General features: G+C 35.0%; 1 protein-coding gene across 1 annotated transcript in view; it reads right to left on the bottom strand.

Annotated features, from left to right (window-relative positions):
• Positions 1-18,077, bottom strand: part of PCDH15 (protocadherin related 15) — an 817,584-nt gene that overhangs the window by 262,054 nt on the left and 537,453 nt on the right. The window contains exon 17 of the mRNA XM_060127128.1: positions 10,782-10,914. Coding sequence (XP_059983111.1) covers positions 10,782-10,914 — 133 coding nt within the window. The remainder of the gene's footprint in view (positions 1-10,781; positions 10,915-18,077) is intronic.

The raw sequence follows: 18,077 nt of genomic DNA, 5'->3' as shown, positions 1-18,077 counted from the left end.
GACCTGTTAATGCAGAGGGATGGCTTGCATTTCATTCATACTGTTCTGGAAATGGATCAATTCTGTAGTGAGATCAAGGCAGCATGAATTTTCCTTCAGGATGAAAAATACGAATTCTTTGAAACATATAGTTTAAATTCTACAGCTTTTTGAAACTTTTTTTTTTCTTTTTTTGCGGTACATGGGCCTCTCACTGTTGTGGCCTCTTCCGTTGCAGAGTACAGGCTCCGGACGCGCAGGCTCATGGGCCTAGCCGCTCCGCGGCATGTGGGATCCTCCCGGACCCAGGCACGAACCCGCGTCCCCTGCATCGGCAGGCGGACTCTCAACCACTGCACCACCAGGGAAGCCCCTGAAACTATTTTTAAAATGAGAAAAATGGCTAAAGATGAAAAGAAAATGCATGTTGCAAGCTGACCAAAGCACCATCTTGCACTTATACCCAAGTAGTTTCATTAGTAAAATGCATGTTTTTTTTTCTCAGATGATCAGAGGTGGCAACATCTTACTTTTTGGTCTGCTTCACAGCACTTTCTACTGTTTTCCTACTATTTGTGTCTGAGCTGTTTTACCTGCTTTGCAGTCTTCAGGAAGGAGAAGCCAGGAAAAGTGGTTCAAGCTGCCAGAGCCAGTCAGCTCACTGATAAGTGGAACCAGAAGGTTAAAGCAGTGGTTAAATTAAGTTTTCCCAGTGTCAATGGACATTACATGTATAATATTTTCCTTCACTTTTGTAAAGAATCAAGAAGCAAAGAGAAGAAAATAAAATCAAGGCTGATCAAGCACACCTTAGAAAGAAAAGAATGATTAGTCTTGTGGGTAGATCTACTCTGCTATTAAAGGGATTGTTTGTAAGTCTGAGCACAACTGAAAGAAATAAATGAACTTCAATCGCTAGGAAAGGCAGAATAGAATAATGAATAATAGTATATAGCCTCTATATCAGAAGAGATGGAATCCCCACTCGGCAACACGGTTCTGTTTGACATTAGAAAAGTTACTGCTTTGTTGGGAGTATGAAAGATGAGGAAGCTTTCAAGTGCTTGGTGTAGTTCCTGCCTGATAGTAGCACTAAGTTAAAAGTAGATGTTGATGCTATTATTATTAATATTGATGTCTTAGCCATCTATCTCTTGGGCTTTCTAAGTTTCACTTCGTTCTCAAACACAAGTGATCATTCCTTCTCAATGGAGGAACTAGTAAAATCATAAAGTAGGTGAATATATTCTTTGGATTGTATCTGTTACCAAAGCTGTTGCCCCAGAATCATACCCCTGCCCCTCCCTTGAATGGAAACCAATTGCTCTTATCTAAGTTTCAGGAGGAAGCTGCAAAGAGCAAAATAAGAACTGCTTAGAATCAGCCAGGTCCCAAATGGTAGAAGACTTGACTTTCAGTAGACTTTGAGTCTCATTATATCCTCATTGTAATATATTAGCATGGTAAATGACATACCCATCAGCACCATGACAGTAGACAATTGCCATGACAATGACTTCAAGAGCCCATACAAGGACTTAAAAGGAGTATTGCATCAGCTCCAGGTCCAAACCACAACCCTGTTCTTGGATAAGTCATGAATATTCCTCCCACTCTTTCCATTTCCCTACCTTTTACCTCGACCCTCCAATATATATGGTGTCTCTGCTCAAATTGGCTTGAGAAATTGATTTGCAAACTAAGTTCCCCCTTCTCCATTCTTTGGCCATTGAATAAAGCTTGTGCTGTTCCAGTCTCAGCTTTGTTTTCTTTATTGGCTATGCCAATCTGATCAGAAAAAGAACCTCCCTGGCGAGACAAGGGGTCTCAGCTGGGCTAGGACCCCCAGTACCTGTGCAGGTGACAAGTTTGGTAACATATCCATTCCTCCACATTTGATATTTCACTTTTCTATCCATTATTCCAAGTGCTCAGTACCTTCTTGCTCACTTTTACAATCTTAAATCTTAAACCTTAGTATGAGTTAACTGAAAAACAAAAATGGCAATGTTCATTCTTCTTGGAGAATAGCAATAAAAATACTATTAGTTAAGAACTTTTTCTTTTTTCATTTTAGGTACTGAGTTACCTAATTCACATGCTATCTCATTTAATCTTTGCTTCCCTACCCAAAAGACAACAACCTCCCCCCGTTTCCCAAGCTCTTAAAATTCTGTTTTTTGATTATACCAAAGGATAAGTTAGTCCTTGTTATTTTATTTAATAAATATGTATTGACCTAATATAGGTACTTATATATATGAACTATACCTTAATAACTAATGTTGCTTCTGTTTTCAACTAGCTAATATGAGACCCAGAGCAGATAACAGAGAATTTTGACACAGTTTAAATACATGATCCTTTATTTCAATTTAATATACTAAACTAACACTAAGTCTTAGGGGTGCAAAATATTTTTTCGTTTTTTTTTTCTTTTTTATATTTTATTTAAACATAATGGACTTTTTGTTAATTTGTTTGCTTGTTTTGTTTTTGAATGATACTCAACTGTGTATTACCAGGGTCAGAAAGCTTTTTTTTTCCCTTAAGTCATTAAAATGCTTGTAGGCCACCTGTAGTCTCTTCATATTATTCTTTATTTTTTTTGTTTTCTTGTTTCACTTTTATTTGTTTATATTTTATTAACAAACTTTTAAGAATGTAAAAACCATTCTGGGGCTTCCCTAGTGGCGCAGTGGTTGAGAGTCCGCCTGCCAATGCAGGGGACACGGGTTCGTGACCCGGTCCGGGAAGATCCCACATGCCGTGGAGCAGCTGAGCCCGTGAGCCATGGCCGCTGAGCCTGCGCGTCTGGAGCCTGTGCTCCGCAACAGGAGAGGCCACAACAGTGAGAGGCCTGCGTACCGCAAAAAAACCCAAAAAAACAGAAAACATTCTCAGTTTACCAGGCATACAAACAGGCCACTTTGCCCAGAGGCTATAGTCTGTCAATCTGTGCTCTACTATATCTGTTCTTTATTTTTGAAAAAATCAAACACTGTCATCACTTCAAGTCACTTATTTTTCTACCACTGCTCATTTTCAGAAATATGTCCATGTGTCAATAAAATAGAGAACTCGTAGCAAAAAAAAAGAGGGCAAGGAGAAAAACATTTTAAATCAAGGAACAATTGCCAACACTTATTTTCCTCTAATCCCAATCCTTCACCCTTACAGGAACACGATGTGTGCAAAGAGGGTCTTATCTTTACTCCATTTCCATATATATGTTTGTTATCCATTTTGCAAAGTGTAATTGAACTTTCCTTTGGTATGACCTTACCAGCAACAGGTGAATGGATCATTTGATTCAAACTTGTTCATAACTAAGATTTGTTCTCTATAGTCAGTCATAAGCTTACTGCTGATAAATGGATATTTTGATTATTTGTAGAAGTATGAAAGAAACTAGGTTTTCCATCTTGAATAAGCCATGTTAGAAGCAATGTCAAGGCCTTGAAAATAATACACTTTATCATTTTGCTCAACTAGTAATGCAGGAGAGTATCACAACTAGGAATCTAGGAATGGAATGAGGCAGGTCCAGAGTTGATTGCTTTAAATGCCAAATGCTACAGATTTGCACCTCCATGATATCTCCTAAATATTTTTTTCCCCTGTTCTTTCATTGTAGGTGCAAAAGTTAAGACTTGCATAATCCTTATACTCAGATCAAATAAGGAATCTCAACTTTTGGGTAACAAATTAACTGGTTTTATTTCTTCCAGGATGCTATCAGGCTATTGCATTGATCACCTCCATTTTTGGTGTGTAGCTGACTTCATCAATAATGTCTCAATTAAATCTATAACTCTTACTTAGCAAAACTGTCTCATTTTTATTTGTATGATGCATTCCTCTTTATTTTAAAACAAATTATGTTTCTGGGGACTTGCAGTGAGGAGAATGTGATCTTCTCACTCATTAATTTTTCTTCCTTTCAATATCACTCTGATGAGGGAATAGAAAGGTTAGAGAAGGAAATAAAAGAATCGCCTGTATTGGATTGCACCAAATTATTGTGGACTGGTGCCAACAGACTCCACTGTTAAGGGACACGGCCCCAAGCAGCCATCTTAGGAATTGGTCATACCTTGAGAAATTCTTCCGTATCTTCTACAGAACGCACAGTTGGTGGCTTCTTGCTGTATATCTTGGTGTACATGGCTTTTTTCTCCACATGCTGCAGCCCCCTTAGTTTTTATTTATACTTAAAAGCCTCAACTCTGAAATCTGCGGACCTAGGCAGGATCCATCTCACCTACAACACTGGAAAAAGTCTTCAAGGGAGCAGTTCATGCTCTCTTGCTGACTGCCCACTCCATCGTGACATCTCCTTCCAATGCCCTTTCCCTTGTAAATGCACTGGCTCAAGTCTAATCAGCCATTCAATTAGAGAACTGGATGTCAATCTCCCTTTCTTTCTTATGGATTTTCTTCTCTTAGTCTAAGACTAAGAGAAACACTGAGTTACTAAACACTGGAGCACCAAAAAATTTACCCTCATCTATTTCTATGGTGAAGTTTTCCAAGACTGTTGGGCTATCTCCTACCTACCCTTGGAGAGTATTCTACCAAGAACCAAGAATTCTTTGAAGTAGAATCTAGGAATTTAAATTTTTTTTTCCTCAAATGTGCTTTATCCAGGTTATAATCTAAATTCTATTCTATATCCTCTATGTTAGAAAGGATAATAACAGTCAATTTTTTCCTTTAACTACTTCTTCCTGAGACCATTATATTAAATCATATCTTCTCTCAACCTTTAGTATTTTTTACCCTCATATAACACCATAAAATTAACCTTCAGAAAACACAGAACTAATGTAATATAAAACATATCCACCCCCTAAAACATGGGAAAAGAATAAAATTTAATAGTTTTTCTATAGCCTAACCCACAATATTGTGATATAGTAGATAGAGCTAAAACAGAAAAAAACTACTCTGGCTCACAAATCTTGCTGTTTCTGAGGTGCAGTTTCCTCATTTGCCAGATAATTAAGATAATAATATCTAATAATATTGGCCTATTTATTAGGGTCAATGATGGCTATAGGGGAGCAAAATTTGTCACTCCAGATTGTGTCTCATTGGCATGAGTATTAATTTAGGTTGATTACTTTTAAGACCCAAAAAACTCAGGAAGAGCCTTTGACCTTCCCTCTGCCTAAAAGAATGTAGATAGAGGACCTGTTCCAGGATGGAAGCTACCCCCATCAATAACTACAGTATGAACTAGGTGTGTAGACAGGGACGAACATAGCAAAGTCTGTTAAAATTCGTCTCTGTGTCCCATTGTCTCTGACTCATCCAGCTAACATTTATTTACCAAATATTTGCTCTTCCATATCCATGTGTATAGCCTTCCTCCTCTCTGAAGTCTCAAACCACTATCCCCAACATTTTCTTTTGTCATTAGTTGAAGATGGTATTTAAGATGAGGGTTTCAGCTATTTTGGTGAGTTACTCAGTTTTCCTGGGTCTCTTCCATGTATAAGTGTTATTAAATTTTTTTTTTGATTCTCTCCCATTAATCTGTCTCATGTCAATTTAATTCTCAGACCAGCCAGAAGGAACTGGAATGGTAAAAGGAAATTTCTTCCTCTCCAACATGACCAAATGACATGATGCATTATACATATGTTGAAGAGATATAACTTTTTTAGCAGGTTAAGGTAACTGACTTTCAATACTGTTATCACAAGTTATAAGCAAAAACTTAAAAATAAAAGCAAATAAATTATTGAGAAATATTATGGTAGAAAACAAGGACAATTAATAAGTTGAATTAAGAGAACTTATAAAACATTCTGATTTGTCAAATTCTACTGAATCAACCAAAATTTTTTATTTATTTTCTCTTTGCGGTACGCGGGCCTCTCACTGTTGTGGCCTCTCCCGTTGTGGAGCACAGGCTCCGGACGCACAGGCTCAGTGGCCATGGCTCACAGGCCTAGCCGCTCCACGGCATGTGGGATCCTCTCAGACCAGGGCACGAACCCATGTCCCCTGCATCGGCAGGCGGACTCTCAACCACTGCGCCACCAGGGAGGCCCCAACCAAAATTCTTTAAATGTATGTTTTAGTTTGTTATTTAAAACAATAGACGTGCACAGGATTTGGTATTTGGACAATAAACTTTTAACCTTCCATCTTTAAGAATGGACTATATGAAATATGCACAGATCAACTATTTCTAAAAAGACTGTTTATCAGTAAGCTGATTTTAAGGAGCATATATATTTTCTCTTTGTCCAGAAAGTGAAATAGGCAATATTCTGCAGTCGGGGTAGGGGTGAGGGTGATTAATAGATGGAGACTTCTGAATGTTGAACAATGGTTATCAGCCAAACCATAAAGTGGCCTCAGTGTGGAAAGAGTACCTGTCCCCTAACAGCTTGAGTAGGATAAAGAACAGAAAATGGAGAACTCGCAGGGATACTTCAAGTACATAGGCACAGTGGGTAAGCACATAAATGTTTAACCATAATTCTTAGGATTTTGTCCTATCTTTACAGCTTCTTAGCACAATGAGCTTGAAAAAAGAGCCGTTTACTTTTTATGGCTCAGTTTCTGCATTTGTAAAGTTATGATGATAATAACAATAGATCCAATTGCTTTGGGTTTTTATAAGAATTAAATGGGAAAACATGCGTGTTAAAGTATACATATTTGTTTATATATTTTAGTATTCAAAATAAATATTTTGAAAATATTGGCAGTCCCTTCATAGGGAAAATAAGACATCCCTGACTCACTGAATTTTACCATGAACTTGTGGAATTATTTGCCTATGTGAAGATTATACATTCTTGACCTATTAACTCAGAAGTATAGCCAAAATTTCTTTGGCTATGGGGAGAAAATATATAGATAGATATTACATGCATCACTCCAGGGTAACAGCAAATAACTAGGTTTTGTTTTTTATTCTGTTGTGTTGTGTTCTGTTTTCCACAGCAAGCATTGCCCTCAATCAAGAGATCAGTAAAATTCTAGACAGAGGCTGTTTCATCAGTCTGAGTTGTACCTTGTAATAGTCACTGCCAACTAGTGATGGGCATAGAATGTGAAATTTGGCAACAAAAACCTAGCTATTTTAACTGATTCACAATTTAGTACTTAAAAGTGGAGTGTGCCATAACAAACACCCAAAAAATAAATAGCAGTGACATCAAGAGAGAGGAAGGTAGTGAGGAAATTGTTATTGGATGCTGTAAGGATGGGAAATCATGTTAGGCAGCAGTTAGCAAAACTGCTGTTTGCAGTAACTTGGAAAGCAAAAGCTGTACGAAAGGCAGTCATGGCTCTTGACATCAGACTTAACCATGTAATTAGTGTCTGCCTCTAGTGGAAGGATTACACATGATTAACCCACTAGCAGCCTTGTGACTTGGTTTGGTGGATGAAATGTGGGCAGAAGGGTCCTATGTCACTTCTGGGAGAAACATTATGAGAGGGCATATGGTTTACTGTGCCTCTTTTTTCACTCTGTCAAAAGAACAACATTGCCACAGATAAAGGCTGAAGTTGAGTGAAAATGATGAACAGAGCTGGAACTGATTCATGATGGACATAACAGGAAATAAACTTTTCAGTTATAAATTGTTGAAATTTTGAGTGTGAGTGTGTGTGCATAATATAAACCTAGCGGTCCTTACCGAGACGATAAGGAAACAACTTAAATAGTGCCTGCCCCATTAAGTTACACTTAAGTGTTATTATATAACTATTATTATCATATGAGTATGAGAATGATGGTGATGGTATAAGAAGATTCTGTATGTAAGAAAGAAGGATTATTCTAATGGTAATAGGGCTGAGTCAAACACTCAAAGAGAATGTGAGCCATAAATTATAAGGGTAACTTGGATGGAAACAATGCTCTTGTAAAGATAAATAAAAAGCTGAGACTTATTGTATTTGGGTATAATACATAGTCCTATTTGGTAGCACTGGCTCATCTTTAGAGTGATGAAAGTAGATCAAAATTTCAAGGGACAAAGATGCAGGAAGCTGTTGGAGTCAACACATTTTAGTGATTTAAATCTTGGAGGAAATTGGCTCCATATAGAGGGGTATTATGGTAAAAGTTTAACAACTGGCTCTGGACTGGAGGGTACTGATTTGTTGCATTTGCTAATTTCTGTGGCATAAATACACCCACCATGGCCAATTGCAAGCTATCAACGTGACACAACTCAACACGAAGCTGGGGAGAAATGCACACAACTTGCTGTCACGATCTCAGAGCCCGCTCTGGCTCCAGCACACCAGTCTTACAGGCTTCACTGGCAGATCAGAATTACAAAGGAGGAACATGCTTAAGAGCAAGATCTGACCAAATCTGGAAGGAAAAACCCCACCTAATACTAACCCTGATCAGCATAAGTTCGAAAATTAAGAGTTCTGGGTAACATTTTCCTCCACTAAATGCCATCAATACAGCAGCCAGGCAAAACAGCCTTAACAGGCTGAGGAAAATCACAGCCTCCCAAACAACTTTTAGATAGAATGAAAGGAAAATACCTACAAAGGGAAAGGAAGTGGGGGGTGAACAAGGATTATTCTCTGAAAAGAAACCACTTTGATCTCAGTCAAAACAGATTATTTTGAAGTCAGTCCGCTGTTATCTTCGAAAATATATTTCCCCACAAATCTTGTCTTTCTAAATTGAGCTATGAGTCAGCAGTGGGTAGTGCCGTGTGTGAAAAAGAGAGGATGTAGCCAGAAGTACCTCTAATGCATTCTGTTATTACAAGTCTTTGGAAGAGTAATTTGATGGAAGCTTTTCAACTTTTAGGTCACTAGTTTAAATTCAGTCTCAGTTGATCACGAGCAAAAGTGTATGGTTGGTGGCCTGTGAAAAATGCCTTGATGGTGTCACCCTAGTTCTTTCTAATAGAGACTGCCACTTTGTAATTGGCACCCTTTATTTTGCTTCTACCAGAAGCACAAAGGGTGAATAGAAATGTCATTTCAAGTATTTTCTCAGATTTTGTACTAGAGATATTTGAGATATGAAAAAGGCCAACTCCTTTTCATCTTTAACTCACAGGTAGAATTATTCTCCTATAATATGGTACCTAGATATTTCTGGGATTTATTGAAACAAAACCTGAGCCAGCTTACAGGTAAAAATATATCTTACTCATAGAAAGTTAAATTATACAAAGGCACATTTTTAAGAAATATTTAAACGTAAAACATGTAAAATTTCTTGGCCTGAACTTACAAATCTAAGATTTATTTTTCTTTTCTTCTTGTTTAAACAAAATAAATCCCCATATATGTAAAGAAGGATTTTCATTATTCTATAAAGGTACTTGTCTTCATATTTGGTTTTCCATATTTTTTATCATTTTCATGACTTAACTAAATGTTTTCTTCCTCCTAAAGAAACTATAGTTTTTTTTTCTTTTATTTTGACCATTAAAATCCCCCAAATTTCCTTATTACTAATATGTCTACTTTCATATAATTTTGTTTCCCATATTTTAATAGTAAATGAACAACAAAAGCAAATTCTCTCTAGTTGCCTGGAAAAAAGCAAAAAAATAAATACGAGAGCAGAGGCAAAGAGAAGTATCTGGTAATGTCAACCAAATTTTTGGCAGCCTCAGATAATGAGTGGGATATAATGGAATGAACCTTGTTTTGGAAACAATGATAATTCAATCAGCTGAGTTAGGCCTCATTTAATTTCTGTAAGGTTCACTTTCCACATCTAGATAATGAGGTTGATATGTTTCATTATTTTTTACATTCTTTCTAGTACAAACATTCTATGGAATCTTCATTTTTATATCATCAGGGTTTGAGTGAGAGGGTGTCTGTATTCAGATGACATTGAACAAGATGCCTCGTGTCGCCTCATTTGATGGTAAAGATCGATGCTGGGATTTTCTTAAATCATCACATTTAAAATCTCTCTTAACCTTCAAGGCCAGCTTCCTGAATTCTCATGTCAACACCTCCTGCCATTTCCATATAACACCAGGAGATGATAAATCCTCCGTCCTCTGAACATCCATAGGTAAAATAATACGTCATGTTCTGGTCCTCATGATTTTTATGGTAAGTGACAGTTATTATCAACACCATATGTAGCCTAACTTGAAGCTGTAGATTCAGTTGAAAATGCAGCATTTTCTGGCCAAATGTGCTTTAGTTAGAAATGTATAAATTGAGAAAATCAAGCTATGATTCTGCAAGTAACTCATATGCCCATGAATCTGGAGCTGCAAATGGAAATATCACCTAAAGCTATCCCATTCATCGAAACAAATAAACTGAGGCACAGCAACTACAAGATTCGCCCATGGGCACAGAATAAAATTGTCTGCCTCAGCAATAGAATGCCTACCATCAGCCGGTGAATCTAAAGTCATTTTCTATACAGAACACTGCAGCAAAAATACATCCTGCTGGGGCAAAGGAATCCAAGACAGAAAATAATAGTCAGCTGCAGACTCTTTGGATGCAAAGTACAAAATATTCAAGTGCATGTTTCCAATCCCTTCATTATCTCTTGTAACGATTGCAGCTAATCCCTGCCAGCTAGCGTTAGCTCTTCAACAGTGGCAATCAATAGAATAGATTAGCTGTGAAAACCCACCATCCATATTATCCCTGCTTTCCTTTCCAGATGGAATTTTCATTCACTAGAGTGTAATCAGACATGTGAGGTTTTCTCCTCCGCCATGCACAGATATAAACCCATTAGCCTTCAAGGTTGTCGCTAGAATTTTTTTTTTTTTTGTCGCTAGTATTTTATACATATATAAGGAGCATACCTGTAGATTTAATAAAACAGCGCCGACCCTCATGGCCTCACTCATTTCAAGGCTATACATCAGCTGTGGGAAGCGAGGAGGGCTTTGATTATTTGGAGGAAGCACTTCAATGTACACAGTGCAGATGGAGTGCCTGCAGAGAAAGAGAAGCAAACAAGAGGGGTAAAAATCTACATCACATTTAATGACAGACTGAATTTGATATTCTGTTATTGGGTTTACAGGAGAGGAAATTCTGAATTTTTATAGGAAATAATAAAATAATTCAAAATGAAAGGATGGAAAAATAAAGCTACCACCAAAAGATGATGTTTTTATGAAATTATCTTAGTAAAAGGAAAAAAAATGCCTCAGGTACATGTTTTTCCTACTTAGATTAATAGTGTGAATTAAAAAGGAATAGCTGTACAAATAAAGCTAATAAATTAACTTGACTTCTGACTTTATTTTGTAATGCTTCTCTAATAGCAAAAAAAAATTCTATAAGTATCTAGTAATAAGAGTTGGTCTTGGGGCTCTATTCCTATTAAACCAGCAGAGAGAGTATTGATTAAAATAACACAAAAAACAAAATATGGGCTGTGTTTTATTAATTTTGTTGCTGACATCAATGGCTTAATGAAATGCATATCAAGAGTCAGGATCATAAAGTAATCATTGTGTAAAATAGTTGCAAACAAAACCAAATCTGTTTTTAAGTCTTCTTTAAAGAGTTTAATATAAAAATTTAGAAACTAGATTTAATTGAAGCCTTAGATTGATGGGCATTGTTTTTGAGGGATAAAAGTATATTCTATTATTATAAGGACAAAAACATTAGCATTGACATAATCACCTTTTTTGATATGTTTAAACTCTGAAATTTCTTTACACAGCAAAAGCTGAAGATGTTCAAGGTTGGTACAGAAGAAACACTGGCAAAAATATATCAAATGAGACCTGCGAATTTACAAAGTTAATCTTCTATCTTGAAGAACATACCACCACTGCCTGAGATGTATGCTTTAAACTTATTTTAACAAAATCATGCCTTTTTATTCAAAACACATTTCTTACAATTTCTATTTGGGGGCTAGAATTTTCTTCAAGTAGCCCAAAGCTCTTTGCATTAAGTGCATCAATTAAAAGACATGGTCACCAAAAACATTTTTCTGAGATTATTCTTTAATAGTTTACTTTGAAAAGCCCTTAAGAGAAATACAGATCATAGGCACTGAAAACGATTTTTTAGCTTATCACCTTGTATCACCTTATATTATGCCGAAGTCCAAATTGTTTCTGAACATATTCTCAGTAGACTAGATACCTATAGAATATTAAGCACCTCTAAAAAGCTGCAGTGACTTTAAAAAAATTTCATACTTAAATTCATCACAATATTGTTCCAAAGTAATCTCATTTTAAATTAAAATCTCTTAGACTTCATAATCAGTTAAAGTATCTGCATTCTTTCTTGCTCTGATTTTATCTCATTAAAATTTGCCAATAAAATTAACCAAAATATAATTGCTTTTCTTTTCAATTTTGTTTTACAACTCGTGCTTTAAGGATAAAATGTTAAAGTAGATTAAAATGGATGATGAAATGCTGCTTATAAACTTAGCGTTATTAAGTTTAGCTTATAGGTACTATAATGGCTAGATGAAAAAGAAAAATATCAGCAAGTTATAAATTTAGTGTGCAAAGAGTCCCACTCTCATATTGTAGGAATACATTAATTGGCAATATGAGGTGGGCCTATTATCCTCCCAGGTGGTGATCTGGTTCCAACAGCCATCCCAAGATATACACTATTGCTGATATTACCCTTCGTAATCCTGACTTTTTTTAGTGTCTGTTATTTATCAAGTGATTTAAATATTTTATAAATCTCTTCCTTTTTGCTGCCAGCACATTCTCTATGCATAAGTCTTATAACATTTACCCTATACCACATTGGTAATAACCCTAGCTGAGTGACGTTGAGCACTGGATTCATAACCACACATTCCTGGGTTAGAATTTTTATGCTATCACATGTGATCATAGGCAACTGACTTCTTTCAGTTTCACTATTTCCATCTGATAATTAAGAATAATAACATTAAGATTAGCATAAGGATTAAATAAGATTATACGTATGGTGTGTATGTGTGTGTGCAGATGTGTGTATGTATATGTAAGTATATACACACAAAGAAAAACACATTTATCAGTTATTATTGTTGACTGTTCAAAATAAGGCTTCTTATTCTATTCTGTGGAATGAACTAAATAAGCTTATATTTACCTTATTAACATCCCTTAAAATATTTTAGACATTTTAATCACATCTTTTCACTTTTCTTGGCTAAAAACCTACAGGAACAGTATCCCCTCTTGCCTCCCCAGAGTGGAGTGTGGTAGTGTTAGGGTTCGGACATATTGGATCAGAATCTTTTGATGTGGGACCACAAATCTACATTTTCCATGGATATACAAGGTTTTTCTCACACACACTTGATTCAGAAGACCATTGTCCCAGAAGTTCATGGGAAATATAGCATGTAGACTCACCTGCTTTTTAAGTTAGGAGCCCAGGGGATTCCTCTACAAACTGACCTAAAACTCTCCTTAATAAGCTTGGAGGCAAGAGATTCCCTCACTGATCAACATTTTCTTTTTGACATAGAACACACCTGTACCCCAAATTCAAAGTTTCTTTTCAAAAAGAGCGTTCCTGCTTTTGATATTTAGAACTTCAGCTTACTGATGTGGAGTACTTTATAAAATCTTTACCAGAATATGGGTCTCTTTCTGCTCTTAAAACTATAATTTGTACTAAACTTATTGTACTTTGTATATTTCCTTATTTTTCCCCCTTTGAATATTTTCCCATTTTAGAGGGCTAAACTGTTTATATCCACAGCACTACAATAAGGACCTCTAACTCAGATGAAGCTTGTGTCTTTGCCACAGAGAAGAAAAATTTTAAATGCAAAACAAAAAGACTATCCCCAAGGCAGAAGACAGTGAACAACTATGGTCCAACATGACCGTCTCCTTCATCTGCCCTTACTCCTTTGCTTCCTTTGCTCCTTTCCACAGTAATTCAAATGCTAGAATTGCTAATAATGTCCCCCACCCCCACAAACACACACTCCTGGATCTTAGAGTTATTTGGGGAAGATCATAACTCAAGGTCTTGCATTTTTCATCTTTAACATCCTGACACTTCCCTACAATGTGTTTAAATAAGCACTAACCTTCATGATAGCTATTGCCTTCTAAAATGCTATCTCCTTTTTATCCCTGATGTCAGCATAGTGTCAGAGTTAGCTTTCCTAAAATGAAATGCCAAGAGTATTAACAATAAAATGATATCATTAATGCTGTAATAAATAGTAGTAATTCAACAGCATTGATCAAGCACATAATAAAACAGGTCAGTCATGAGGTAAATAATAAATTATAATAAATTCTATGTGAACACTCTGTATTACATTTTATAGCTAGTCTTAAATGCATAAAACTGAGAATCTATATAATACCAATTTTATTTTTGTAATATAGCCAGTATAATGTAGATAACTCTCTATTTCTAAACATAAAAATCATAAAGTTTTTATTTCACATTTGGTAATGAGGTCAAAGTAGAACAAGAGAGGTGATGTAACTTCTCAGATAATCGTATGATTTTAAAAGACCCTAGAAACCATCTAGTTTAACTCCCATTTTACAAAAGAGGATTATAAAATCAGAAAGATTAAGTGACAGATTCAGGGTTATGAAGTTAATTAGCAACAACAGATGAACTAAAAGGCAAGGCTTCTGTATTCAAAATCTGCCTGTCCTTTCTCCCCACATCCTACAAGAACAAAAGTGGGAGGTAAACTGAAGACATTTTAGTTATCTGATGTGTATTTCTGTGGGGAGTATAAAACATCCTTGGTTTGCAACGAAGGATGTTATCTCATAGGAAATCACAAATTTCAAGTCTTTGGATCAGGTTATAATATTACAATCAATTTTAATTATTTATATCATGAATAAAACTTCATCCATAACACTTTGTTTTTAAGAACAAAATAAAATATGAATAAAAAGAGGTTATGAAGATAGACCTAAGAAGCTTTTACTTCAGAAATGGTATAATTTTTAAAAAGTCATATTTTTTGGACATATTTTTTGGACAATATCATTGTCCATATTTTTTGGACAATATCATTGTCCATATTTTTTGGACAATAGTACACAGTGGTACTGAGGTGATGTCCTTGACACTTAGAGGATTGCACAATCTGTATGGTAATTTTCTTTTCAATGTGTCAACATACTCTACAGGGTGTCTATTTGTAACTATATTTCTACATTGTCTCTAAGATGAAGGTTCTAGGTATTTATATTGCTTTCACTAGGAGACTTAAGACAAAAACCTTATCTTTTCTTCCTTTGTCTCCCACCAACATCACACTAAAAAAGCTATATTTACATTTCAGTGTTTACAGGTTCTACTTTACTATTTTGGAAGTACATACAGGAATCCATAGGAGCAAAAATTTCAGACTTAAAGCTAAATAAGATGTCAGAGAAATTTCTCAGGGGAAGTTACAGGGACAAGATGTACTTAGGTACATGGTGTTGAGAGGAGACTGAAGGGGACACAGGCAGAAGTCTAACTAGAGACTTCTAATTAGAAGAGGTTTTCAACACTAGAGAGAACAGTGGCTTGGACTGCTATGTTAATAATGAAAGTAGGGGGATTTGTTGGTTACTGAGTATGTTTTTAGGGTAGAGCTTAGCGTTGTTGCTCAAGATTATATTTGGAGTTTGAATGAAGGATAAGCATTGAGGATGGCTCCAGGGATCTTCAGCCAAAGTGACTGCAAGTTTGGAGATGCTTTATACCTACCACATATTGGACATTGAAGTCACCAAGCATTTTGACAAACATACTGTTGAAATGAATGCCAAGCAGACTAGAACTAAACTCTTCCGCAGTGACCTGCAGGTCTGCAGATAACAGTGGGAGATGAGTATTTTCCTCTATAGAGGAAAATACTATTGATCTCTTAAGAATTCTTAATCTTTGGGATTGATTTTGGTCAATCATATTTTCTTGAAAAATTATCCATTTCATCCATCTTTTCAAGCTTTTACAGCTATTAAAGCAAAGTGGTCTTTTAATGATTCTTTAAATTTCTTCTATGTTTTTTCCCTCTCAGAATTTATTAGGTAAAGTTTCACTTTCTCCTACTTTTTTTGATTAGTTTAGCTGATAGTTTATAAATTTATTTATGTTTTTATTTATTTATATTTCAAAGAACCAAATTTGGATTTATTTATTGGCTTCAGAGATGTTTACAACTAATTCATAGTCATCAAACTTATGAATTCATTTTTGTGTTTCTTTGTGGTTTTTGCTTATTTCACTTATGAAGTATCATAACAACTATATAAAGCCTTCACAAAAGTTTCTCAAAAAGAAAAGCATGGACTAATTTCACTAAATAAAATACCAACAAATATAATCCAGCAGTTTATTTCAAGATTAAAATACCAAGGCCTACTTGGATTTATATCAGGAATGAAAAATAGATTTATTATAGGAACTGTATTAAGATCAATCATCCTAGCACTGGCTCAAAAAGAAAATTCATTATTGTCTTCATAACTGAGGATATTTATTTGACTTGAATAAATGACCATTCTTATTTTTAAAAAGTCAATAAAATAAGAATAGAAGAATGTTTTCTTAACATAATAAAATATGTTTTTTAACCATAAACCAATATAATAGGGAAATGTGGGAGGTATTCCCACTCAAATCAAAGTCAAGACAAGCATTTTTATTGCAAGTACTAGCAAATGAAATTAAAGGGAAGAAAAAAAATAGAAAGACATCAAACTATCACTACTTATAAAATATATTCTTGGATAACGTGGGAACATGAACTGGAAAACTACAAAAACATAAGAGAATTAAATAAGAATGTGGGTTAAAATTAATATAGATTAACAGCTTTTACATATGTGTCAACCAACTAGAAGAATGAGGAAGAAGAAGTCTATTTACAATAACACCAAAAGATGAGAAACAACCCAACAAAAAAATGTATAGGACATATATAAAGAAAATATTTTTAAAATAAAATCTACTAAAGGACACAAAAGAAAACATGGACAAATGAAGAGACAGAAAGTTCTTAGATTCAACACCAACAATGTATAATTTAACCTAAGTAATTAATTTATAAATTTAATGTGTTGCTAATAAAAATATGGTAAAAAAACATACTTAAGTAGCTTATATAAAGTCAAAAAAGTTAACAGAAAGAGGAACCAGAAAATTTTTAAGGAAGAAAATCAATGAGTTAAGTTCACACCACTGTGTTATAAAGCATAGTTTAAAATCTTAACAATTAAGATTGTGTGATAATAGCTCATAAAAAAAATAGGTGAAGTAATGGAATAGTGGAGAAAGTCTAGAATCACATTCAAATACATAAGCAAAGATATAATAAATGTAACATCTCAAATTAATGAGTAAAAAGATGAACCAACCGATATATTATGTGAAAAATGGCATAGTTGCCTGAAAAAAAATACTGCTGGATCAATACCTCCTATTGTACAGTAGGATAAATCCTAAATGCAACAGATTTAAACATACAATATGAATACACAAAGTCACTAGTAGAAAACACAGAATAATTGTAACCTGGGTTTAACAAATCAATAGAAAGATGGGCAAAGATTGTGGACACAGAATTCACAGAAAAGGTAATAAAAGTAGAAAACACAGGAAATATACTCAAACTCACTCATAAGCAAATGGATAAAAAAATAAATACTATTTTTTTAACCTATCAGGCTGGCAAAAATCCAGAAGTTTGATATGACACACACTAGGGAGACTGTTTAGAATTAGCCATACTCAGACCAGGCAGTTAGAATTGCAAATTGTTATAAGCCCCATAGAATACAATTTGGCAGTTCTCTCTAAAACTTACAATTGTATGAACCCTTTGGTCTCACTTCCGGGAATTCACTGTACTGATATACTGGCACACATTCAAAATGATGCGTGTTCGATGTTACTTATTTCTTCATTGTCTGTTAAAGACAGACTGACACGTAAAGTCTATCAACAGTGGATTTCTTAAACTGTATTACATATATATGAAGGAATATTATGTAGCTGTGATTAAAAGTTTTAAGGGAATTATCCAGTATTCATCTGGAAAGAACCCTAAGATACACCGTGAGGGTGAAAAATAAACCAGCAAGGTTCAGCAATGTATTAATATTAACTTCATATTTTCTTAAAATGCATAC

The sequence above is a fragment of the Lagenorhynchus albirostris genome, chromosome 16 (assembly GCF_949774975.1).
Source record: "Lagenorhynchus albirostris chromosome 16, mLagAlb1.1, whole genome shotgun sequence".
In the NCBI taxonomy this organism is placed as follows: domain Eukaryota; kingdom Metazoa; phylum Chordata; class Mammalia; order Artiodactyla; family Delphinidae; genus Lagenorhynchus; species Lagenorhynchus albirostris.
Note: the sequence above shows the minus strand (reverse complement) of the source record. Positions and strands in the feature narration are given on the sequence as shown.